This window comes from Carlito syrichta, unplaced genomic scaffold (genome assembly GCF_000164805.1).
Source record: "Carlito syrichta isolate Samal-C Ts95f unplaced genomic scaffold, Tarsius_syrichta-2.0.1 Scaffold126652, whole genome shotgun sequence".
Taxonomy (NCBI): Eukaryota; Metazoa; Chordata; class Mammalia; order Primates; family Tarsiidae; genus Carlito; species Carlito syrichta.
The window spans coordinates 32,899-57,354 of NW_007070748.1; the positions used below are offsets into that span (position 1 = coordinate 32,899).

At 53.7% G+C, this 24,456-nt stretch overlaps 2 protein-coding genes across 2 annotated transcripts in view; both read right to left on the minus strand.

Annotated features, from left to right (window-relative positions):
* The window catches only part of CHERP (calcium homeostasis endoplasmic reticulum protein), a 23,829-nt gene extending 16,743 nt beyond the window's left edge, over positions 1 to 7,086 (minus strand). Inside the window, 2 exon segments of the mRNA XM_021707895.1 lie at positions 6,561 to 6,648; positions 6,933 to 7,086. Of these exon segments, the coding sequence (XP_021563570.1) occupies positions 6,561 to 6,648; positions 6,933 to 7,086 (242 nt within the window).
* A 2,753-nt stretch (positions 7,087 to 9,839) lies between these two features.
* SLC35E1 (solute carrier family 35 member E1) lies at positions 9,840 to 24,355 on the minus strand. Its single transcript, XM_008048778.2, has 5 exons — positions 24,280 to 24,355; positions 21,621 to 21,758; positions 20,194 to 20,319; positions 10,439 to 10,684; positions 9,840 to 10,083 (listed from the first exon to the last, which is right to left on the minus strand). The coding sequence occupies exons 1-5, from the start codon at positions 24,337 to 24,339 to the stop codon at positions 9,856 to 9,858; spliced, it is 798 nt and encodes a 265-aa protein (XP_008046969.1). The 5' UTR covers positions 24,340 to 24,355; the 3' UTR covers positions 9,840 to 9,855.
* Between the last annotated feature and the right edge of the window lie 101 nt (positions 24,356 to 24,456).

A 24,456-nucleotide genomic window follows, 5' to 3' on the forward strand; every position in this document is an offset into this window, starting at 1 on the left:
CCTCCCCGCACACTGCGGGCCGCGGGGCGCGCGCCGCCCTGGAAAGGCGGCTGCGCAGCTCCTGGACTCCCGGGCCTCCACCTCGCCGACGCCGGGGGCCACGCCGCCCGGCTCGGTGTGGGGTGTGTGCGGGCGGACGTGTCAGGGCGCGGCTCGGGCGAGGGCGGCCGGGTGGAGCGGGCGAGGGGCCGGCGAGCCGAGGTGTGCGCGGCAAACCGGAGATCCCAGTGATGCGAAGCGTTGCAACACACACAGAGGCGAGGAAAGAAAAGATTTCTTTAGGAAAGGTTCCCTTCCCCCAGCCCGGAGGTGGCCTGCACTCTGGGCGAGCGTGGCCCGGAGCTCCTGCGGCCCGGCTTGAGTCCCTTCCCTCGGGGGTGTTGCAGTCAGGCAGGGGTGACGGCGGTGACTTCCTTGCCGGCCACCTGCGAACGTCTCGGAGGTCTGTGGCACGGAGACCCCCTAACGTCGCCCACGTTACCACAGCCCTAGAGAAGGGCGCGGTAAGGATTCTAGCGCTCCTGTACGTTCCTAGTAACGTTCCTTAGCGCTAATGGAGGGTGCCCTTCCCGTATCTCCTCCGCCTTCCCAGCAGACAGCTGCGGGGGATCCTTGACTTCCCTGCAGACAGCACCCAATTTCCTGGAGTAAATTGGGTGCTCGAATCCCCATCCGCACCCCCCTGAGCCATCCCAAGTCCTGCAATCTGCATAACTTTTGTTATCCCAAGTTTTGTGGTTTGCCTAACGTGTGAGTCTTAGGCCTTGCAGACGCTCTTTACAAAAGCCACGAGACACCTTTGATGCCCGATGCCCGGTACCAGGAAGTCTGTTTCCGAAAAGTCAAAGTTGGCAAGGTTAATCTTTACCTAAAGTATGCATTTCTCCAAAACATAGCTTCTACTTTCTCATCATTGTATTAGTATTTAAGAACAAGGTGAAAAATGGCATTTCCGCTCTCGGTCTGGTCTTTCAGGATGCACACGTGTTTTACTTTATTATCATCACTGTTTTTCGAATTGGTGTCTCACTCTGTCGCCCACAGGCTGGAGTGCAGTGGCATGTTCACAGCCAGCGCATCGTCGCCATGCTGGCCTCCGGCGACTTTTCCTCCTCAGCCTTCCAGGTAGCCGGAACTGCAGGTGTGTGCTACCATGCCCGGCTAATTGTTTTATTTATGGTAGAGACTGAGGTCTCACCAAGTTGCCTGGACTGGTCTCAAACCCGCAGGCTCAGGCAGTCCTCTTGCCTCCGTCTCCCAAAGTGCTGGGATGACAGGCGTGAGCCACTGGCCTGGCTGGTGCACACATATTTTGGATTCTTTACTTTTGGGGCCTCACTACCTTGCCCAGGCTGGTCTCGAACTCCTGGGCTCAAGCTGAAACGGCTGTTAGTGACCTCATAAAATGGCTGTTAGTGACCTAACCAAGGCAACTCCATTTTATAGTAGTTCTTCCGTTTGGCCTCTCAGTTCCCCCTCTCACCCCAACTCTGTGTGACTACCCCAGCCTTCCAGTAAGCAGTAAACTACATCCTGCTTGGCAGGAAGCCCAGATAAGCTGTTCTGTAACTGCTCAAGATAAACTGTTCTATAATTGTTTTGTTTTTTTTTTTTGAATTGGAGTCTCATTCTCGCCCAGACTGGAGTGCCGTGGCAGCTCCCGGCCACCACAGCCTCAACCTGCTGGCTCCGGCGATCCTTCCGCCTCAGCCTTCCAAGTAGCTGGAATTACAGGCGCGCGCTACCACGCCCGGCTGATTTTTTGATTTATTGTAGAGATGAGGTCTCGCTGCCCAGGCGGGTCTCGAACCCGCGGGCTCAGGCAATCCACTCACCTCAGCCTCCCAAAGGCGCGGGATGACAGGCTGAGCCACCAAGCCCGGCTTATAATTGTTACTGTTCTATTAACTGTTCTTAATGTTCCATGACTGAACTTTCCTGGTTGCCCCCCAACTGACTGATGAAACTGTGGTTTTGTCCTTTATAAACCCCTTGCTTGCTTCATTCGGGGTCGAGAGTTTCTTTCCGGCACGAGCCTGCTGTGGACTGCTGGCGAATAAAGGGCTCAACTTTAAACTTCTTGGCGTGTTGGCGATTTATTCGTGGTTGGCTATAACAAAGCGATCCTCTCTCCTCGGCCTCCCAAAACACAGGAATGACAGGTGTGAGCCACCACCCTAGCAAGACTCCATTCTTCTCTGTTGTCTCAGCATTTTCCCATCACATGCTCAGATTCCCACCTGGGCACCGAGTATGGCTTTAGGCCAGGGATCACAAGCTTTTGCTATAATAGTTTGTAAGTCAGTCTAGGTATGTAAAATTTCTGCTGGTGAAATCCAAAATGTAACAACTGAGTGCAGTGTGTTCAACATGCATCGCTGTGGCTTAGATGCTTGTGCCCCAAGTGTACCTCACACGGTGTAACCGTGTGAGGCAACAAGACCTCCCAGAGGATTGGGCCCTGCAGGCCTCCGTCATGAATGGATTCGTTCACTCGTGGACGAAGGATTAATGGGTTGATGAATACATGGGTATCACGGGGTGGGACTGGTGGCTTTACCCACGCAAGACAGAACTGAGCTGGCAGTTCGGTCCCCTCACCATGGGGACTCTGCAGGGCCCCCCACCAGCAAGAAGGCCTCACCGGGTGCAGCCCCTTGACCTTGAACTTACAGCTTCCGCGACTGTAAGAAGTAAATTCCTTTCCATTAAGAGTTACCCAGGCTCGGGTATTCTGTTACAGACCAAGACATGGGGCTCCTCATGAGAAGAGCCAACTGCTTTTAGGGGGATAATGCTGCACTTAATTGAGGTTCCAAGTTCCTGTTTCTTGTCTGTTAGTTGACTGCAGATCACCTGTGAAAGCATTCTTCGAAGAGGCGCACACACGCAGGCGCCAGCTGAAGCTTGTGGACATGGCAATGAGCAGGTCAGACCCAAACTCCACCCATGGGGAGGAGAGACCCCCAGGTCAGATACAGCAGCACAAGGTGTCATCACAGGACAGACAGGGTGCTGAGGCTGTGACAGTGGTTGGCCCCCTCTGGGTGAGGTCTGTGCTCTATAGATCTCAACAGGCAGAGGGGATGGTGGATCCTACTGTCTACAGAACTCTCTGGGTGGTGGGATGACTTAATGCCAGCCGAGATCAACGTCAAGGAGTTTGCACGTGGGGACCTCCATGGATGGACTTCAGAGAACCATGAATGAATGAAATTGACAGCAGACTTCATTTTTTTTGAGTTGGAGTCTCACTTTGTTGCCCAGGCTGGAGTGCAGTGGCACACTTACGGCCGCCACAGCCTCGACCTGCTGGACTCAGGTGATCCTTCCGCCTCAGCCTTTCAAGTAGCTGGAACTACAGGCATGTGCCATCACGCCTGGTGAGTTTTCTTCTCTTGGTTTATTGTGGAGATGAGGACTCACCAAGTTGCCCAGGGTGGTCTCAAACCCATGGGCTCAGGCAATCCTCGCCTCGGCCTCCCCAAGTGCTGGGATTACAGTCGTGCGCCCCCATGCCCCGCCTTTTTTAAAACTAGAGACGGCATCTTGATCTGTTGCCCAGGCTGATCCCAAACTCTTGGGCTGAAGTGATCCTCCTGCTTCAGCACCCCAAAGTGTTGGGATCACAGGCGTGTGCCACTGCACCTGGCCATCAGATTCTGAATAGGACCTTCTGGCCCAACAGGTTTGCGAGTCATTCTTAAGGTTATGTAGGATTCCATGGGGGTGGATTTGCCACAACTTACTGAAGCGGGACTCTGGAGGCTCCCGGGTTTCATCTTTATACCACTTTTTTTTTTTGAGTTGGAGTCTCACTCCATACCCCAGGCTGGAGTGCAGTGGAACGCTCACAGCTACTGCAGCCTCAACCTCCTGGGCACAGGTGATCCTCTCACTTCAGCCTTCCAAGCAGCTGGGACTACAGGTGTGCACTGCCACGCCCAGCTGGTTTTTTGATTTGTTGTGGAGATGAGGTCTTGCCATGTTGCCCAGGCTAGCCTCAAACTCCTGGACTCAGGAAATCCTCTCACCTCCACCTCCCAAAGTGTTGGGATTGCAGGCATGAGCCACCGTGCCCGGCCTAGGCCACTGTGCTGGGGCGACATTCAATGCTGTCACTGCTTAACTGCCCTCCAGAAAGATATTACACCCATGATCACTACTTCCATACATGCATTTCAGGTCACTTAAATGCTGGTATCACTAGGATACAGGCATCACTAGGATGTCTCCAGGCTTGTTTCCGAGGGCCAAGGCAGAATCCAAGTCAGAAGAAATAGTTGACAGGGCCGGCAGACAGAGAAGCTGCAGATGTTCTCCAGGAGCCCAGAAAGACAAGGTAAAATGAGTGCACTTCAGGTCAGATGAACCCATGGAAGTTTAACCCTAACCCACATCGAGGAATTTCTCCTCAGAATGTGCCTTTGCCCCCGAGGGAAGCTATGATGTCACGTACACAGTTAAGGGGAGTACTCTGATGCTGTGGACACACGCACAAACTCGAGAATATTTAATAATGGGAGTGTTCGCAGCATCCTCGTTTTTTTCCCCCAAAAGCCAATTACAAAACAGTATGCATTATATGCCGGTGCAGGGGGAAAAGTATACATGTCCTCTGCAGTGTAACTGCTGTGTCCCATTTCCCGAGTTTTGTTCCAGAGGTGAGTGACACATTCACAAGCACACTGATGTCCTACCCCAGCACTGCGTTTTGGAAGACCGTCCCTGTCCAGGGGTCTACTGTGTTCTTTTTGACATCTGCATAGTAAGTACAGATAATTCTTTTTATTTTTTTGCTTTGTCAGTTTATTTCAAGCTGAAAAAATACATAGGTGACAAAGGCTATTAAAAATGTAGTGGGTGGTGGGTGACTGAGAAATCCAGCCTGATGGTGTCGGTAAAGCCCTGGCTTGGTGTGACGAATGTGACCGTGAACCCTGTGTGGTCAGCACCACCACGGCGGGAGTGAGATGGTTCTGTTCTGCCTGGAAAGAGGCTGAACCGAGGACGCTGTGACGGCTGGAGCAAGGAGTGTTCCTTGGGCCTGACTGTGTTCACGTCATCAGCAAGCTTGTGGTCACAGAGAAGGTGACTTGAGGAGGCAAGCAGTATTCCAGGCTCTGGGAGAACACTCTGGTTGGGAGCTCAGACTCTTGTGTCTGGCTGGACTCTCAACAGGGCTGTCCCTAAACCCATCCCTGAAGAACAGGCCCCCGACTCAGAGCGCAGAGACCCCAGTGACCCCATCCCAGGGCAGAGCTTCGAAGTCCTATCGTAATTATGGTGGCAGATGGCAAAACCACCTGTGTGGCCCAGACTTCAGCACTTCAGGGTCTAACTAGAGGGAGGCCTGGGCAAGAACCCTGGTCCCACCCCTCTGGAGCACTCGTCTCAGTGCTCTGCAGAGCAAAGGGCCTGGGCATGGAGACAGATGCCCCGGGTTCCCGTCTGTTCCACGGCCAAGCCCAGGCCTCTGCTCCTGCTGCCCACTCTAAAACGGGGCTTGGTACTAGCTCCCATTTGGGTTCTGATGCCCTGTGATCCCCAGAGCGAGCCCGCCGTCTCACAGCAGCCCCCGCCCCGCCCCCTACTCACCTAGCTACTCAACTGTGACCTCAGCCCTGAGCTTGTAGGGCAGGAGGCTCATGGGTCTCTTTCCCGGTCCTCCGCACAGGCCTTAGTAAATCCGTGTACAAGAGGAGGTGGACGCTTGCTCTAACAGAAGCTCATGCCTTCACCACCTATGTTTGAAAGCCTTCCCAGTGGGAACGGCTGAGTCCCATGGGGAAACCGGCTCTGAGCCAGGCTTGTGCTGCGATGTGACCTGACGGTGACTTGGCTCCCCTGGCCTGCCTCCGTTTGTAAAGCAAGGCAGACGACCCTTCCCACAACAGCATGAGGACCGAGTGTGGCTAGTTGCAGGTACTCAGTTGTAGCTATTATTACTCCACAGCAGCTTTGAGAGCACAGTGGCCGCAGCCTTCCGTGTTGTGTCACTGTTCAGTAAAGGGTGTTGTCAGCTATTCAGCTGAGTCTATTTTTACTCAGTCTTCCTAATTTTTGGCTCAGAAGAAAAAAATGTTGCAACGCATCCAGATGTAAGAGCCAGGTCGGTATGCTCTTTCTCACTCTTCTGTTTGCTGTGGGCACACTGAAGACAGGGTCACTCAGAAACACCCTCACTGACAAACTGGGACCGAGCTTGGCTCCCTGGGGACCATCATTTATTTTTGGTAAATGCCATCAAGAATAAATACGTGTCATTTCCACAGAACAGTCTACAGCAGGTAAGTCTCAAAGACAGGTGACAGTGAAAAGCGTCTAACAGTTCTCGGGTCTTTTAATAGCTTCGTGTTCTGCCCTTTAGGCTGCTGGACCTTAAGGTGTCAGGGCTGAGTGTGTCCCGGCTACATGTCGTTGGCTACACACACAGCAGAGTCCGGTCTGGCTTGGCTCCTGGTGACAGGGGTTTGACTTTGCCACAATGAAAGACTTAGAATGAGGTGCTCAAGAGTCACACTGGGCTGCACGATTGTGAACAAACACTAAGCAGATACCCTCTGAGCTGCAGGGCCTCCTGTAAAATCAGGGGTTGGGTCAGAGTGGGTGTGCTGGCTGGGTACATGAAGGTCTCTACCATCAGCCCTGGCACAAGGAGGGCGAGAAGAACAGCCACAGATGCCGGCATGGGGGCTTTGGACAGGGCACTGGGCAGCTGGGACACTAGCATCGGGAGGCCTTGTTGGCTCAAACCCTCCAGGCCCCACGATGTCACCATCTGGTCTAAGATGATTGTTGAATCATCTGGTGTGTGAATGTGCTGTACATTACTGACAGGATTAAGTTCCCCATTTGTGAGCCATAATAGGTCCAGACAGTCCTATCCCTTCACTGACAGAGCTTGCACTGAAAAAGGAAGACAGACATACACGCTTTAGCAACATCAGAGGCTTCATGAAGACTGGCTGGAGGCACGTTCACTTTGGAGGTCAGCTGTCCATTCACAGAACCACGTGCTGTGAACACCGATGACTCCTGCACTGTCAGTAGTGCCAGGTCATCCCATTCACTCCCAGCGGGCATATCTGCCCGCGGACCCGCCTGCCTCGGGACTTGGCTGCCCTTCCACAAGGGACACCCTCAGGCTGCCTCTGCCCATTCTACACAGCAGCTGTTTCAAAACACAACCAGGGCGCTTATGAAGCAAACCGACAAGATGGGCAGGCAGGGGTGCTTCTGGGCTGGCAATGCAGAGACTCAGGCAGGCAGGAGGACCAGCCACCTCCCCAGGAGGGGCCACTTGTAAGCTGACAAAACATTCTAAACACAAAGTTCAAAACAAAAGGAAAAAGAAAAAACCCAGGAGCCAAGTGCAAGCCATATGACGTCTTCTCAGAACAGGGAGACATCTCACCGGGAGACAAAGGGTGCACCGCTGCCCCGGGGCTGCTCCCGCTCGAACGCCAGCTACAGGAAAGGCAGCCACCACCGAGACCCCACAGGCCCAGCTAAGCCCCTCTGAAGGCGCAGCCAGGAAAGACAGACCACAGTCTGCACCTCCACACAGGACTACCTTCTGGGGCCCTATATTTTCCCGATGGAATTCTGCCAAAACTCCAGCTTATTTTTTGACAGGGTCTTGCTCTGTGGCCCAGGCTGGAATGCAGTGGTGTCATCACAAGTCACTGCAACCTCCGACCTTGGACTCAAGTCGTTTTCCTGCCCTGGCCTCCCAACGTGCTGAGATTACAGGCACAAACCACCGGGCCTAGCTCCAAGCTTGTTCTTGACTAAAGAATATGAGGGGGAACCAAAAAAAGGGGGGGTATTTTTTGGAGGGCGGGCCCCTTGTAGCACAGGCTTCCCCCGCTAGGGGTGTTCTAGGACCCGTCAGCCTCAGAGTGCCAGCTCGTGTTGGGAGAGGCTGCATTCTGCTTCGGGGAGTTGTTGTCTAGAAATTCTCCCGAGGTGCCTGCCCATTTCACGATGGGTGATTTACAAGCGCATCGACCCACGGGACGCTGAGTGTTCGGCGGTTTCGGACCCAAACCAGCATGACCCCCATGCCCTGCCCTCCCCATCCGCCCTAGTACCAACCTGAGTGACATGTTTTGTTTCCCAGGATAAATAAAGTCCTCAAAGGGAAACTTTGCCAATGTGGAAGAGGTGAAACGAAACAACGGCAGAAGCACTCGAAGGCATCAAAACTGAGTCCAAAAGGTCTTAAGCAGTGGAAAAAGTGTCTTGACAAGTATTATTGCATCAAACACATCCAGCAAAGAATATTTTGAAAGTGACTGAATTTAAACATGTAAGAATACACTGGTTGGGTGTGGTGACTCACACCTGTCATCCCAGCATTTGGGAGGTAGAGAGAATTGCCTGAGTCCAAGGGTTTTAGACCAGCCTGGGCAACTTGGTGAGACTTTATCTCTACATTAAATTAAAAAATTAGCCGGCTGTGGTGGCGCATGCCTGTAGTTCCAGTTACTTGGGAGGCTAAGGCAGAAGGATCCCCTGAGCCCCGCAGTGCAAGACTGCAGTGGCTGTGAGCGTGCCACTGCGTTCCAGCCTGGGTGACACAGTGAGACTCCCACTCAGAAAAAAAAAAACACACAATTTTTTATGAATAAATTCTGGGTTGGTGTCCCCCTCGCGATTCAGCAAACCAAATCCTAGCATGGCACTCATACATCTCCTCTTAAACAGGACATGATGCAGGCCCTAACAACACAGAATCAGATCACAGATCCTGGACACTGGCCTTGTCTAGTAGGCAAGAATCTTGAGATAACCATCTTGATTCACTCCATTTTCAGCAATTGTGTCACTGAGAGAGAAGCTTCAAACACTTCATTACTTCCTGCTAACACTGAGATAGAAGGATCACCAGTAGGAATTTTTCTTGTTTTAAATGCTCAGGAACAAAATGGTTTTCAATCCACAAGCCAGTCCCAATGCACCCCCTCGTTGGGACCCAGGCCTCTCTCTGCATCTCTCTCTCTCTCTCTCTCTCTCTCATACACACACACACACACACACACACGACTACAAAACAGTCCCTAGAAAAAGGAAAGATCATAAAATCAAGACTTCCCAGCCAACATCCTACCAAGTCATCACAGAAGCAGTGGAGACGCATCCGGAAAGACGGCGGCTGCTACAGAAGCAGAGCTGCGATACTGAACATGATTTCCAGAGGTCCTCCCTCTGCCGCGGAAGGAGCTGACCCTGGGCAGGAGTGCAGGGCAGGGAGCGGGCAGGCGCCAACCCCAGCATGTGGGCACAGGGCATGCTGCACCAGCCTTTCGCGTAGGGCCATCTGCTGGGAGTCGTGAGTGGGCGGGGCCGGTGGGAGACCAGGACCACTATGCTGCGGGAGGTGTTCTGGACGAGGCGCTGTGTGTCCTCCCTGTGTCTGAGCAGGGGACACAGCAGCACCGCCCTCGGGTCCTCTCCGGGGAAGCCCACCTTGGGCGCGCTTCTGGTCTGCGTCACAGCAATGCCCCTGGGAAACAGGTCCTGAGTGTTCCCTGGACAGCAGAACAGGAGCCTAGAACCGCGGCCTGGGACATCATTCCACATGGAAGCGTACAGTGGGCCGAGGCCTTGGCAGGGACATGGCCGCAGATGACGTGCCCCAGGAAAATGGGCACAAAACGTTGTCTGTTTAGACCCGGCCTGCCCAGAGCCCGTGGCCGTCGGCACTGCAGGCATGTCCTGCTCACTGGGCAGGCTCAGGTCTGCGATGGGGAGTCACGTGGTGTCCCCTCGCTAGGGTGCGTGTGCACTGGCCACAGGAGGTCCTGACGCTGGGTGGGGCACAGAATCATCTGTCCTGCCTACTGGTTGCTACACATCATAGCGGCTCAAGCCGTAGGCATGTGGGTAGCCCTGCCGGCCATGCGGGAAGGGGCCTGTGAGGAGGCTGCTGCGGCCATACTGGTCCCCGTGCTGGGGGAAGAGGAGGCCGTTGTGGGGCTGCTCTGAGGAGCTCTGGTGGTACTCCTTGCCGCTCAGGTCTGCCGCTGAGACCGGGAGAAGGTGCTTCCTGGCCTGCTGGTTGGCGTCGTACTTGGTCTGCAAGGGAACAAGCAACACAGCCAGGCTCATTCTCCAGGACGTGTGCCCATGGTGGGGAGCACCTCGACCCCCCGCCGGCAGGGCCCACACAAGTCGCAGGGCCAGCCCAGAGGGGTAACGTGGAGGGCGTGTCCTGCTGGCCATGCTGGACAGGGCCTTGGAGCAGCAGAAGAGAATCACCGTCCAGGCACAGCCAGGGGTGCAAGGCCAGCGTTTGTCTGGGCAGGAAAGAAGGGGCCAGACCAGGTGGACCGTACCAGGAACACCGGCAGCAAAGCAGGCCCCCTGCTCCAGGGCCCTTCCCGTCCCACCTTCCCTGGGCATTGAAGGGACAGTCCCCACCCCTGCTCACCTTGTTGTACAGGAAGACACCCAAGATGGCCGTCATCATGCCGAGGACATTGGTGCTGGTGACTGGGTTGCGCAGCATGACCAGGGACACAGTGATGACCATGATTCTCTTGGTGGCATTGGCAACCGAGTAGCTCAGGGGACTGACGAGGCTGAGGATGCTGAAGGCAATGACATTCTGGGCCAAGTTGCAGAAGCCGCTGATGGCCAGGAGCAGCAGTGTCCAGGGCCACTGGGACACATAGGTCTGTGGAGAGGAGAGGACACGTCTTAGCACTCGCGAACCCTCCCACTCCACCCAGTGGGCAGGTGGGGGGATACCAATGCACTCCCAGTTCCCACCGCTGGCCGCCATGAGCCTAGGCGTGTGGTGGTCACACAGGGTGCTGTGCATGCATGACCTATAAGGCACCCCTGCGGAGGAAAGGACAGCAAAGCCACTGCCCGGGCACAGAGCACACAGAAGCCAAAGCCTACTCTCAGGACTGGCCCACAAGCGCCCAGAGCTCAGGACCCTTGGGTCTCCTCCAGCTTACAGTAAGAGCTGACTCAGTCAGACTTCAGGTTTGCTGGGGTCAGGGTCTGCTTGCAGGCATGCCACAGGCTGGAGGTGGAGGTCTGGGAATGGGGCTGCGTAGGACAGACTGATGCAAGAGCACGGGGTGCCATGCTGTGTGCCAGAGCTGTGGTCCCTTGGTCTGCTTCTCTGTCTCCTCAATGTCAGCGGTGGGGGCGTCCTGCTCGGTCCCTACAACACTGTGGCCGTGAAGATCAAACCAAACCGTGGCTTTGGAAGTGCTGTCAAGTGATCCCAGCCAAGCAAACTCACTGAGCCTCAGTCATCCTCTGGCCCTCAATTAACGTGGCCATGCTGGGGATCAGAAGTCAAGAAGCCACACAAGCTGACGTGGGGACCACAGGACCCCGAGGCAAGAGACCAGGACGTCACCCTCCATCAGTCCAGCTGCCGGGTGTCGATGGACGCCTACTCAGGACTGGACTCCAGAGGGCATGCGGTCCGTTCTCAGTCCAGTACTCCAGGTTGGGACTCAGGCTGCTGCCACCTGGGTGTCTGTGACCAGACAGGAGTCCTAGGGCAGCTCAGTGTCCCTGGGGTCAGAGGGCAGAGTGGCCTGGCTGGGAATGGACAGCAAAGTCAACCCCTCAGTGGCTTCTGCCCTCTAGGCCAATCCCCAGGCCTCAGCTACAGAGGACACAGCTGTGGTCAGGATGATGGTGCCTGGTGGCCCAAGACAGAGCTGGAGGTGTCTCAGGATGGCTGCCTCATTGCTTCTCCACCGCCCAAGAGAGAGCAGGGTTCCATGGTCCTCAAAGGTGAGGAAGGTAACGTTAGGTGATCCGAAGTCAACCAAATCAAGACTTGGACCACGTGTCACACATCCCAACCTCCTACTGGGACAGCCTTGTTGAAGCAACAGCCTCTGTAAGGCAGAGCCCACCAGATGCCTTCAGGGGAGGCAGCCTGCACCCAGGAGTCCCGCCCCGGGCAACCAACAAGGACTTCCAAGTTATTTTCTTTCTTTCTTTTTTTTTTCAGTTGGAGTCTCACTCCGTCGCCCAGACTGGAGTGCAGTGGCCGCTCCCAGCCACTGCAGCCTCGACCTGCTAGGCTCCATCGATCGTTCTGCCTCAGCCTCCCAAGTAGCCGAAATTACAGGCATGCACTACCACACCTGGCTAATTTTCTGTTTGTTTGTTTTGAGTTGCAGTCTCACTCTGTTGCCCAGACTGGAGTGTAGTGGCCGCTCCCGGCCACCGCAGCCTCAACCTGCTGGGCTCCGACGATCCTTCCGCCTCAGCCTTCCGAGTAGCCAGGATTCCAGGCATGCGCTACCATGCCCGGCTGATTTTTTGATTTATTGGAGAGATGAGGTCTCACCAAGTTGCCCAGGCGGGTCACGATGATTTTTTGATTTATTGGAGAGATGACAGTCTCGCCAAGTTGCCCAGGCGGGTCTCGAACCCACGGGCTCAGGCAATCCACTCACCAAGCCCAGCTCCAAGTTATTTTCTTACAGCCTGCATAGACACCTGTCTCCCGGGAAAGGAACCCAGGCCCTCCAGTTTAAAAAAACAGACATGCAATAAAATAAAGTCAATGGTTTCTCCCTCCTGCGTGCAATCCCACACAGCATTTTAACAGGTGTGTGGATTTGTGTGACCACCTACAATCACAATCCAGCTGTCCCCCCAAAACTCCTCGGTGTCCCCCATACCAACCCAGTAACCACCAAGGTCTCTCGCCATAGGTCTGTCCTTTGGAGACTGTCCTGTAGGTGGAATCACACAGCATGGCACCTCCTGAGATGGCTTCCTTCACTCATTCAAATTGGCATCTTTATTGCCAAGTGATGTCGTTGTATGAACACCCACGTTTCCTATCCGTTCACTTGCTAAAGGACATCTGGGTGGTTTCCAGTTCTTGGTAATCATCAATACAGTTGCTGTATACAACTGTATTGATGATTTGGCATGAACTTAAGTTTCATTTCTTTAAACAACCAGGAGTGGGGTAGCTAGGTGTTTAACTTTTTGTTTCGTTTTTTTTTAAGCTGGAGTCCGTCACTCAGGCTGGAACACGGTGGCACACTCATGGCCACCGCTGCTTTGACCTACTGGGCTCAGGTGATCCTTCTACCTGTTTCCCAAGAAGCTGGAACCATAGGCATGTGCACCACAGCTAGCTGGCTTTTTGAGTTATTGTAGAGATGAGGTCTCACCAAGTTGCCCAAGCTAGTCTCAAACCTGTGGGCTCAGGCGATCCTCTCACCTCCACCTCCCAAAGTGCTGGGATTACAGGCATGAGCCACCACGCCCAGCCAACTTTTTCTCTTAATTTTTAATTATTTTTTAGAGATGAGGTCTCACTATGCTACCTAGGCTGATCTCAAACCCTTGTCCTCTCAAAGTGCTGGGATTACTGGCTGAGCCACTGCACCTGGCTGGTATAAGTTCACATACACTCCTACATGTGTTCTGGAGTGGTGACACCATCTTGCATTTGCCACATGTGACCATTCCAGATGTGCCCCATCCTGACATGCTCATCCTTGGCACAAGGGTATCTATCTCACTGTGGCTGCATCTTCTTGAGGGCTGAACATGTTGGTACACTTCCTATGCATGTTTATATTCTGTATGCACATTTTGAGTCTTCTCCCCCCCCCCTTTTTTTTTTTGAGTTGGAGTCCTCTCTGTCGCTGAGACTGGAGTGCAGTGGCCTCTCCTGACCACCGCAGCCTCAGCCTGTTGGGCTCCGGCGATCCTTCCGCCTTAGCCTTCCAAGTAGCCAGAACTACAGGCACGCGCTACCACGCCCAGCTAATTTTTTTGTTTTATTGTAGAGATGAGGTCTCACCAAGTTGCCCAGGCGGATCTCGAACCCGCGGGCTCAGGCAATTCACTCACTTCGGCCTCCCAAAGCGTGGGATTACAGGCTGAGCCACCGAGCCCAGCCCTCCCCATTTCTAAATTGGGTTGTTCCTTACTGCTGAGCTGAAAGTTCTTTACATGTACTGAACACGAGTCCTCTGGGTAGTATGTCATCTGCAAATATTTTCTCCCAGTCTACGGCTTGTCTTTCCAATCACTTCAGTGTTTCTGAAGAGCAAGAGTGTTTAAATTTGATGAAGCCCCATTTACCAATTTTTTCTTAAATTTGGACTTTGCTTTTGGTGTGATGTCTAAGGATGACTCTCATAAAGATTATTCCAATTTTCTTCCTTGGCCCATAGATTCTTGAGAAATGTGTTGCTGAATGTCCAAGTATCTGGAGTTTTGGAGAATTCCAATTCTGTTATGGTCAGAGAATTTATGTTGCACAATTTATTTATTTTTTGAGTCAGAGTCTCACTCTGTTGCCCAAGCTGGAATGCAGTGGTATGCTCATGGCCACCGCAGTCTTGACCTGCTGGGCTCAGGACATCCTTCCACCTCAGCCTTCCAAGTAGCTGGAGCACGCACCACCATGCCCAGCTACTTTTTTGATTTATTATAGAGACAGGGCCTCACCATGTTGCCTGGGTGATCTCAAACCTGAGCTCAGGCAGTCCTCTTGTCTCAGCCTTCCAAAGTGCTGGGATGACAGGCATGAACCACCATGCCTGGCCACACTGCATGATTTCAGGCCATTAAAATGTGTCAAGATTTGTCTTATGACACAGAATGTGGCCCATCTGGGTGAATGTTCCACACGTGCTTGGGAAGAGCATCAGTGCTCTATAAATGAGTTGTTTAGCGGCTGGTAGTGCCCAGCCCTGCATCCCTGCTGGTATCTCACAGGTCTGCTGATGCCAGACACTCCGTATTTGCTGGATAGAGACTTGTGGGCTCAAAGTGCTTTCATTTCAGCACTATACTTAATGCGTCATTTTCTCTGGCTTTCAAGAATCTTTGTTTTTGCTTTTCAGCAGTTTGTGGGGCCACTTGTATGATCCTCAAGGATCTGCTCACTGCCATGTAGCCTGCTTTGTCTGTTGCTCAAGCTGGATTCATCTCTACCGATCTATCTCCAAAGTTATCAACTCTTTCCTGTCACCGCCACTCTGCTATGGAGCCCGTTCAGTGAGCTTTTAAGAGTTTTCCATTTTACAATTCCATTTGGTTCTTCTGTCAGTCTGCCTCTTCCCATGTGTCTGCCTTTGCTTCTTGGAGCACGATTTTCATTGCTGCTTTCGTGTCTGTCTGATAATCCCAACATCTGCCATCACACCGCTGGCCTCTGCTGGCTGTCTTCTCCTACATGACCTTGAGTTTTCCCAGTTCTTTGTCTGCAGAGTACTTCTGGATTGTATCTGGGCATTGGGCACATTCTAAGACTGGGGTCTTACTTAAACCTGACGCTAAGTGTAACATGCCATGGAGCAGGCAACGGACACCATAAGCCTAGTCACTTTCGGTGGCTGTGGTTCCAAAGTTCGCTCTGCTTTCAGGGCCTCTCCAAGAGCTAAATGGCTATGTCCTGGGTGCTTGCTACCCAGTGGGTCAGCCTCACATCTGGGCAGCATCTACCCCACAATCCCAGATTCCAGGAACTGGTCTGTCACCCAGGCTGGAGTGCAGTGGCATGATAACAGCTTACTGCAGCCTAGAACTCCTGGCCTCAAGTGATTCTCCTGCCTCAGCTTCCTGAGTAGCTGGGACTACAGGTGTAAACTGCCATGCCTGGCTAATCTTTGAATTTTTTTTTTCTAATGAGGTTTTACTATGTTGCCAGGCTGGTCTCAAACTCTTGGGCTCAAGCGATCCTCCCACTTCAGCCTCCCAAGTCGCTGGGACTACAGGTGTGTGTCACCATACCTGGATAATTTTTTACCTTTTTGAAGAGACAGGGGTCTCACAATGCTGCCCAGGCTTCTGTGAGCCACTCTATGAGGCCACTTTCCCGAGCTGCTCCTGCCCACGAGCTTCCAGGTGCTTCCTCATCTCCTAGGTCTCCTTTTTTCTGTCCTCCAGTCAGAAAGCTGGGCTGAGTTACCATGTCCTGTCACTACACCCCCATTTGGGGGCCAAGCAGGGAAAGTATGAAGAGAGGAAAAGATGTGCCAGGGTTAATCCCTTCCTCTTAGGACGCCACCTCCTCCAGCTGCAGAGGCAGGCTCCCTGTCTGTTCTGGCACTCAAGGGACTCCCAGCACCCAGGACACAAGAAAATGGGGGAAAAAGAAAAGAGAAAGCCCAGCAGGAATCCCCCCCAGGTCAGGGGTCCTTGTTCACTCTGCTGGCTTAAGCAGAGGGCTCCATTTTCACTCCAGGTCGGGCTGCGGGCACGGAAGAGAGAGTCCCAGACACACCGCCTGGCTCAGCAGCTGAGCCCCGGTCTCCTCCCTGCTGGCTGCCCTCCATGTCTCTGTCCTTGAGGGGCTGCTCGGTGCCAGCCCACCAGCTCCAGGGTCTGGCGGTCCCGGTTGGCTTTCCCCGAGCCTGAAGAGCCTCAGCAGCTGGCATCTCTTGGGGAATGGTCTATGAGCCTGTGGTCCTGGCCAGGTGCTGGGCCGCAGGTGCCTCATGTCTGGCCCTCCTCCCTCTGTGCTGGACCGGGACAGTGCTAGCCAACCTGTGTGTCTACGTGGGCACACAAGACAGAGGGGCCCAGACATGAGGGGACCCCCTGCAGGCTGCAGTAGTGGTGACTGTGTGTCCCTGGGGCTACCACTAAAACATACACGGGCCCCTCATGCTGGAAACACATGTGTAGCCTCAACCAAAAAAGGAGGTTACTAAAAACCCTTTTTCTTTTTTTTTTTGAGTTGGAGTCTCACTCTGTTGCCCAAACTGGAGTGCAGTGGCCGCTCCCGGCCCCCACAGCCTCGATCCGCTGGGCTCCGGCGATCCTTCCGCCTCAGCCTTCCAAGTAGCCGGAATTACAGGCATGCGCTACCATGCCCGGCTGATTTTTTGATTTATTGTAGAGATGAGGTCTCGCTGCCCAGGCGGGTCTCAAACCCGCAGGCTCAGGCAATCCACTCACCTCAGCCTCCCAAAGGCGCGGGATTACAGGCTGAGCCACCGAGCCCGGCTAAAAACCCTTTTTTATTGCAAAAAAAAGTTGCTGAAAGAAAGCTTTAAAGAGTTGAGTTTTTAAAACAAAAAAATTCATTAAAAATTGTTTTTAAATAGAGATGGGGTCTTGCTATGTTGCCTGGGCTGGTCTCAAACTCCTGGCTTCAAGTGATCCTCGCACTTTGGGACACTTTGGCTTCCCAAAGTGCTAGGATTACAGACATGAGCCACCACACCCGGCCTAAAAACCGTTAAATGCCAGAAAACACAAAATCCAGCAACACAGCAGAAGCCCGCACGTTCCTGTCTGTACATGGACATACATGCACCAAGGAACTACAGCATGGGAACGCAATGAAACCGACTCCAAACTTACCGATGGCATCAAGCGGCCCTAAAAGAAACACAGAAGCCCATGCACGTCCACGGAAAGAGCTCCAGGACGCCACATGAGGAGCAAGGTGCAGAGGGTCTGGCTGCCCATGGTGCTCTGAGCCTGGGACCCTGCGGGCATCCAGTCGTGGATGCTGCAGTTCCTGATGTGAAATGGCGTGGCATTTGCATAAGACTCCCTTGGCCTTGCGTGTGGCACCCTGTCACACTGGCTCCCACCTTAGTTCTGCTTGCCAAGTCTTTTCAGTGGTGTTTGGCGGGGGTTAACTATTCAAGCCAGGTAAACAGTTGTTACACCGTATTGTTTTGTATTACTGCACTGTTACTGTTTTTCCTTTTTGCTGGAGTACTTTTGACTGTAGGCTGGGTGCTGGACGAGGGAGGGCATTATATACATGTGCATTTGCTTATATTTGCAAAACTACAGAAAGGTAGGTCAGAACAATGAGAGCCGATTCCTTTAGGGAGGGACAAGAACTGAGGGGACTTCTCCGAATAAATCTGGTTCCCTAGTTTGGCTTTGGAATGATAAGAGCTTCACATCCATGAAAAAGCAGCTGCTAAAAATGGAAAGCAAATGGAAGTCAATGCAGGAAACACCCAGGTACACAGCCGTGGGGGACTGGCATGTGTCTGGTGGCCCCAGACACAGCACTGTGATTGCACCTCTGCACAAAGCATGTCCTAGCGACAAATGGAACTGCAGAGAGACCCTGACTGTGAGAATTAAGAATGGTGATTTATTTTCAAATTGGAGGCTAGCTTATCTTGGGTTCTCAAGATGGTGGCTAAATGCTTTGTGCTTCTCTTCTGTTGATTCACTTCCTGCTTTGTGTTTCCTTTTCATGAGCTTTTTGCTTTGGCAAGCTATATGTTTAACCTTTTGGCGGAATCTAATCTACAGAATAGTAATCCTGTAAGCCAGTTGGCAAATAGGACATGTAAATGAGATAATTCTGTAAAACCAGTCGACATGTAACATGTAGGTGTCCACGGGAAAGCGTGTAACTCCTACAAAAACCCAACCAATGGGAAACCAGGAGAAGGACTTGCGTTCTAGGACATAAATCGCTGGCTGTGACTTCTTCAGTGTGCCTGCTCACCCGAGAGGCACCCATTCTTGCAAGAATGAGATCAAAAGAGCTGCCTCACTCCCCCAATCTCTGAGTCCCCATGTCATACTTTAATGACAAAACTAAGGAGGGATGATTTCTTCTTCCACACTGACCATCCCTTGTGCCCTGCTGCAGCCATCCTGTGGGGAGTCTCTCCAGACGCGCCAGCTCCAGGGGCACGTGGAGGAGCAGAAGGAACACCTGGGGCAGAAGGAGGAGGCATGGGGAGCAGCCGGCACCGCGGCCTCCCAGGCACAAGATGCAGACAGCCTCAGTGGCACAAGTCCTGGAGTGTGAGCTGTTGCAGGACCTGACTGCCACGAGCCCCCCTCACTGCCATGTATCTGCCTCCTGTCTCTTCCCGGCAAAGGCCTGGCAGCAGTGACAACTTGACTGAAAACGCTGCCCCACTCAGCACACCAAGCTCCAACTGCAGGCTGGACAGGAGGTGCACGGAGCAAGGGGGCCCTGGGCCCAGAGCTGCCCCCCACCCTGCGGCGGGAGAAGCAGAGAGCCTGTCAGAAGGGTTGGCTGAGCCAGGACGAGGAGCCGCCTGCACACCTGATCAGTACATGAGGGTCACAACAATACTGTGGACGAGAGACCCTCCCCAGTCCCAGAGGGACAGGACTTCAGCTCCCAGGCCAGTGCGGGCAGTCAGCCCAGCCCCGACTCAGACATCCAGTGAACACGGCTGGCGGCAAGCACTCCGGCATCTCCCTGCCCGGGCCTCCAGGCAAGGCTTGCCAGGTAGGAGAACCAGCTTGAATGTGTAATGGAAGGGCAGAGCTGAGGTCTGCTCACTGGGAAGGTGGAGGCCATTCGCCACCTCACAGGGCCAGGACCAAAGATAAGAGGTGTCACCCGTCAGCCAGGCCACGCCGTGCCCACGCAGTGCTTACACTACCTTCCTAACTCGGGTCTGCTGCAGGGATCATGCCGCCTCCTTACCAGTCACCTGCATCTGTTGCTAGCACCTTCTCTGGAGGCTAACCCTGCAGGTGGCTAGGGATTCCATCAGGAGTAAACCAAATATGGACAGAGAAGGAATGAGCGGCACAGTTTTAAAAAGTCAAAGTGAGGCTGGGTGCTCACACCTGTAATCCCAGGACTTTGGGAGGTCAAAGCAGGAGGATTGCTTTTTTAAAAAAAATAGTGACAAGTTCTTGCTGCATTGCCAGGTTGATCACAAATTACTGGTCTCAAGCAATCCTCCCACCTCGGACTCCCTACGTGCTGGGGTTACAGGTATGAGCCACCCCACCCGGTCGGGAGGATTGTTTTAGCTCAGGAGTTCAAGACCAGCTTGGGCAACACAGCGAGACGTCAGCTCTACAAAAAAATTTTTCAAATAGCCAGGTGTGGTGGTGTATGGAGGCTGAGGCAGAAGGATGGCTTGAGCCCAGAAGGTTGAGGCTACAGTGAGCTATGGTCGTACCACTGCACTCCTGCCTGGGCAACAAGAGTGAGACTCAGTCTAAAAAAAAAAGAAAGAAAAAAATGTCAAAGTGGGGCCTGAGTCAGACGGTCAGGACGGGAATAGTCAGCCATGCTGGCTTTTCCTTCCTCAATGTTACAGGCACAAATGCAGTGGCAACAGCAGCTGGGACCAGGCTCGCCAGAGACAAGATGCACAAGAAGCCACTTGCTCGACTGTGTAGCCGAGTCATAACAGAGAGCCCAAGACCAGCTGCCAGGCGCCCGTGAAACAGCAGGCGGCCACTCACCAAGTCGCTGCTGACCAGGAAGGCCGAGAGGTCCACCAGGACCCAGGTGGGGACCATGAAGAAGACGGCGTGGCAGCCCAGGATGTTCAGCAGGCGCAGGTGGTGGATTCGCGAGTCTCTTAGCACCTGGGGAGAGAGAGCCTCTTCACAGGCCAGCGGAAATGACATGGGGGCACGAGGCACCCCAGTTACCCAGGCTTCACACATGGCAACTGTGCGCTGGTCCCAATGTCGGACCTCGAACCCCAAACCTGTAAGTGTATCTGCGATGAGATACACAGTACATGCCCCAAACAAGCATCATGTTACATGTATAAAGGACCAAGAAAAGAAAAAGAAAACCTGTAACACTCAACCCTGGTGAAGATGCTGTAAAACTAGCACTCCAAAATCATGCCAGCATAAGTATGAATTGAAACAGCCTTTCCAGAAGATAACCAGGCACATTATTTTAAGCCATGTCCCTGACCCCAAAACTGTAAGCCTATCACAAAGAAACAACCTAAGAAACAGAAAAACATCATGTATAAAGATCATCTCTATATTATAATGAAAGTTAGAAATAAACTGTACTTCCAACAGGAAACTGCATTCATTGTGGTACCTGAAAACTGTGCGATTATCACAGGAGTTAGGTGCAACAGTGTAAAGATTATTTTCCCTTAAGATAGTTCTTTTAGAGATAGGGTCTTGCTCTGTTGCCCAGGCTGGAGTGCAGTGGTGCGATCAAAGGTCTCTGTGGCCTTCACCCCCTGGGCTCAAGTGATCCTCCCGCCTCTGCTTCTCAAGCAGCTGGGACTACACACACCATCACACCCAGTTAACTTCATAATTTCTTACAGACATGGGGTCTCGCTGTATTGCCCAGGCTCATCTCTGACTCCTGGCCTTGAGCAGTCCTCTGCTTCCCCCTCAGAAAGTGCTAGGACTGCAGGCATGAGCCACCGTGCCCAGCCGAGAGCACTAGTTCTTAATGGCACAGGAAACTGCTACGGCCTGACAACAAACGCACGAAGCGAGACTGTTACCGGATCGGCAATACCAGAACCCTAGGATCTGTGCAGAAAAGGCCCTCACGGCCACTGCAGCCACCCGGGGGTCTCGGCGGGGTCTGACTGGATACGCGGAAGCCCCGGGCAGGGCTCTCGGGTCTCCGTCCTGAGTGCCCAGCACAGCGCCTGCTCAATAACCTTAACATCTTTCACTGGAGGCTTTTCTCTATTTCCTGACACGGAACGCGTGTTAATTTTACATTAGAAAGCCATAAATTATTTTAAAGGAAGACAACAGGGTGTCAGCAGAATGGCGGGAAGGTTTTTTGTTGTTGTTCCAACCCTGAAAGAATCTCTACCCGGCCCGTTTTTCAAATGTCCCCGGCTTGCCCCATCCCCCACAACGCCACGCATGTCCGGACAGTGCCTGCATACCTTCTTGGAGAATATGTTCTGCAGCGAGAAGCAGAGCGTGGCAGCCAGGGCGCTGACGAGCCCCCACATGTCAAAGGACAGCTCAGTGACCGTGGCCAGCAGGACGCCGCTGATGATGGGAATGAGGGACAAGTACACCTGCAGGGTCAAAGGCGAGGCTGGAGCCGGGCCCCCAACACGGTTCTGCCCTCTTCCCGCACCGCCCTGGGAGAAGGGGGTCTCCTGGGCAGATGGTGACAGCCCCACCCCCACCCGTTACCAGTCTGGGGCTGGTTCCTACTCAGCAGCCTCCACCCAGGCCATGGACCCACCGTGCTTGAAGTCCTGGCCCTGCGTGACGCTCCCTTGCCCTCTCGTTCTGGGCTCTTCCTGTGTGCGACTCCTGGCCAGGACACTCTGCCCGCCATTCAAACAGAGAGCTTCCCCTGAGCCATCTGCACCCGGGAGGTTCCTGGAGCCCACCTGGGCTCCCCCACAGAGCACCTTCTATAACTGTCTGCAAAGTCATCTGGCCCCGTTAATCCCGCACGATTTCAGGGCAAGTCCCTGCTCATTGTTCCATCCCACTGCCCGGCACACAGTCGGCACTCAACGAGCAGCGGAGTGCAAGGCCTTCCGGAAGGTCCGGCATGCCAGGGTCTGGTGGCTAAACAGCTCCCATCCTCCGGGACCCAGTAGGATCCCTTCCCTGTGTCTACCTCTCCCAATTCTGGCTCAACTCTGTCTTACAAGAACTCTCTTTTTAGAAATAGGGTCTTACTCTGTCTCTAGAGGCTGGAGTGCAGTGACGTGATCATGGCTCACGGCAGCCTCTAAGTCCTGGGTTCAAGTGAGCCTCCTGCCTCAATCTCCTGAGTCATTGGGACTACAAGTGTGTGCCACCACACTCAGCTAATTATTTTATTTTTTGTAGAAATGGGATCTCGGCCAGACTCAGTGGCTCAGCCTGTAATCCCTGCACTTTGGGAGGCCAAGGCAAGTGGATTGCCTGAGCCCGCGGGTTTGAGACCAGTTCGGGCAACTTGGCGAGACCTGTCTCTACAATAAATCAAAAAGTTAGCTGGGTGTGGTAGTGTATGCCTGTAGTTCCGGCTGCTTGGAAGGCTGAGGTGGAAGGATTACTGGAGCCCAGCAGGTCGAGGCTGCGGTGGCCATGATGAGCCTGTGTGCCACTGCATTCCAGCCTGGGGAATGCAGTGAGACTCGGACTCAAAAAAAAAGAAATGGGGTCTTACAGCCATTGCTTTGCTAACCACTGGTCAGGACATGCGCTCGTTGAACTATGGCTGCCATTGTTTTCCTAGCTTTGGCCCCTTCCCATACCTTGGGGGGGGGTGAATCTCCTCTCTCTAATTTACTTTTTTAAATAAACTGTATTTTTAAATCTAAAAGAAATGGGGTCTTAGTATGTTGCCTAGGTAGGTCTCGAACTCCTGGTCTCAAGTGATCCTCTTGCCTTGGTCTTCCAAAGCACTGGGATTTCAAGCATGAGCCACTGTGCCCAGCCTCTACAACACACTTAAGGCAAGGTGAAGATTGTAGGAGGCGGGTGGTGGTGCCCCTGGGACAGCAAATGAGGACTGTGGACTGAGGACCGGAACTCCAGCCCCTCACCACTGGATGTGGCCCTCCACAGGCATGTGACGCCCCTTCTTGTGTCCATCCTGGGAGGACCTGACACTGGGAAGCATGGCCACCTGCCTTATCTGCCTGGCAGGGTGGGTCCCTGGAGGTTATGATGTCATTATCATCGGCTGTGTGGGCCAATCCTAGTCCTTCCTCGCTGTATGACACTGCCGGCTCCCTGCCCAGTTGGGTACAATGTCCCATGCCACGGAGAAACCTGATAAGCACAGCATGATATCAGGTGATGCTGCTAGGTGGAACTCCAACCCCAGGAGGCAGGTCACACTCTGGTATCACTCAGGCAGGGGGCTGCAGCGTACACACAGGGCTTGCTGGGAAAAAGGCTGGAATGAAAATTGGCCAGAAGTGGCCCAGTTTCTATAAGTTGATCCAGGGCACAGTGCTCTGAGTTACATAAAAGATGCCAAAAACTAACTGCGTGGAAAAGAGGCACCATGTCCAACAGGAAGCGGATTCCAGCTGGAACAACAGGAGCCGACTTCCTCCTAAGGACACCGGCAAGGGAATACCCGGACCGGGCACCTAGACCTGGCTCAGACCTTCCGCTCGCAGTCTGAGCACTGTCTGTGGCGGTCTCTGGCACTCCCAGAGCACTACCGTTCCAAACTGCTCTGATTTCTCAGACTTGCTGGATTTTAAAACCAAGTCCTTAGACTCCCATCTTGCTTCCCTGGGAGTGCCCTGGCCGTTCTCTCTCTTGCAAGGAAGCGAACTGCGACAAGCAGAGCTGCAAGCCCTCAGCCTCACCGGAGACGCGTACATGACTGCTTAGCCTAGAGGGGGCCAAGCCAAGGCCACCTCCAGCGGCCCCAGATGGGGTCAAAACTGGGAGGGCCCACGCAGCGGAGGCCACAGAGGGTCACTATGCCCACACCGCGCCTGTGCCCGCCTTGCCAGCAGCAGCTAGAGAGGGCCAGGCAGTCTCACGCCCACTTCCACGTTTCCAGGAAGCGGCAGGCCTGCGGCCAGGATCCGGGAACCGCAGCACGGCGTCAGGCCCCGCCGGGCTTACCTTGGTGCTCTGTTTCTCCTTCATGATGATCCGCGACAGGAGGACCACCCAGATGGGCATGGTGGCCTTGACTGCGAAGAGGGAGAGCACTCAGGGTCTGCCTGAGGCCGGGCACTCGGGGGCCTGCTCCGCCTCCGAGGCAGGAGCCCGCGGGAAGCGCCTGGCGGCCGCAGCCCC

Bases quoted from the DNA above. Each gene is read 5' to 3' on its own strand.
- SLC35E1 (XM_008048778.2), bottom strand. From the start codon at position 24,339: ATGCCCATCTGGGTGGTCCTCCTGTCGCGGATCATCATGAAGGAGAAA. The intron at 21,759-24,279 runs GTAAGCCCGGCG...TTGACCCTGCAG, and splicing joins AGGAGAAACAGAGCACCAAG to GTGTACTTGTCCCTCATTCC. The intron at 20,320-21,620 runs GTATGCAGGCAC...CTCTCTCCCCAG, and splicing joins AGAACATATTCTCCAAGAAG to GTGCTAAGAGACTCGCGAAT.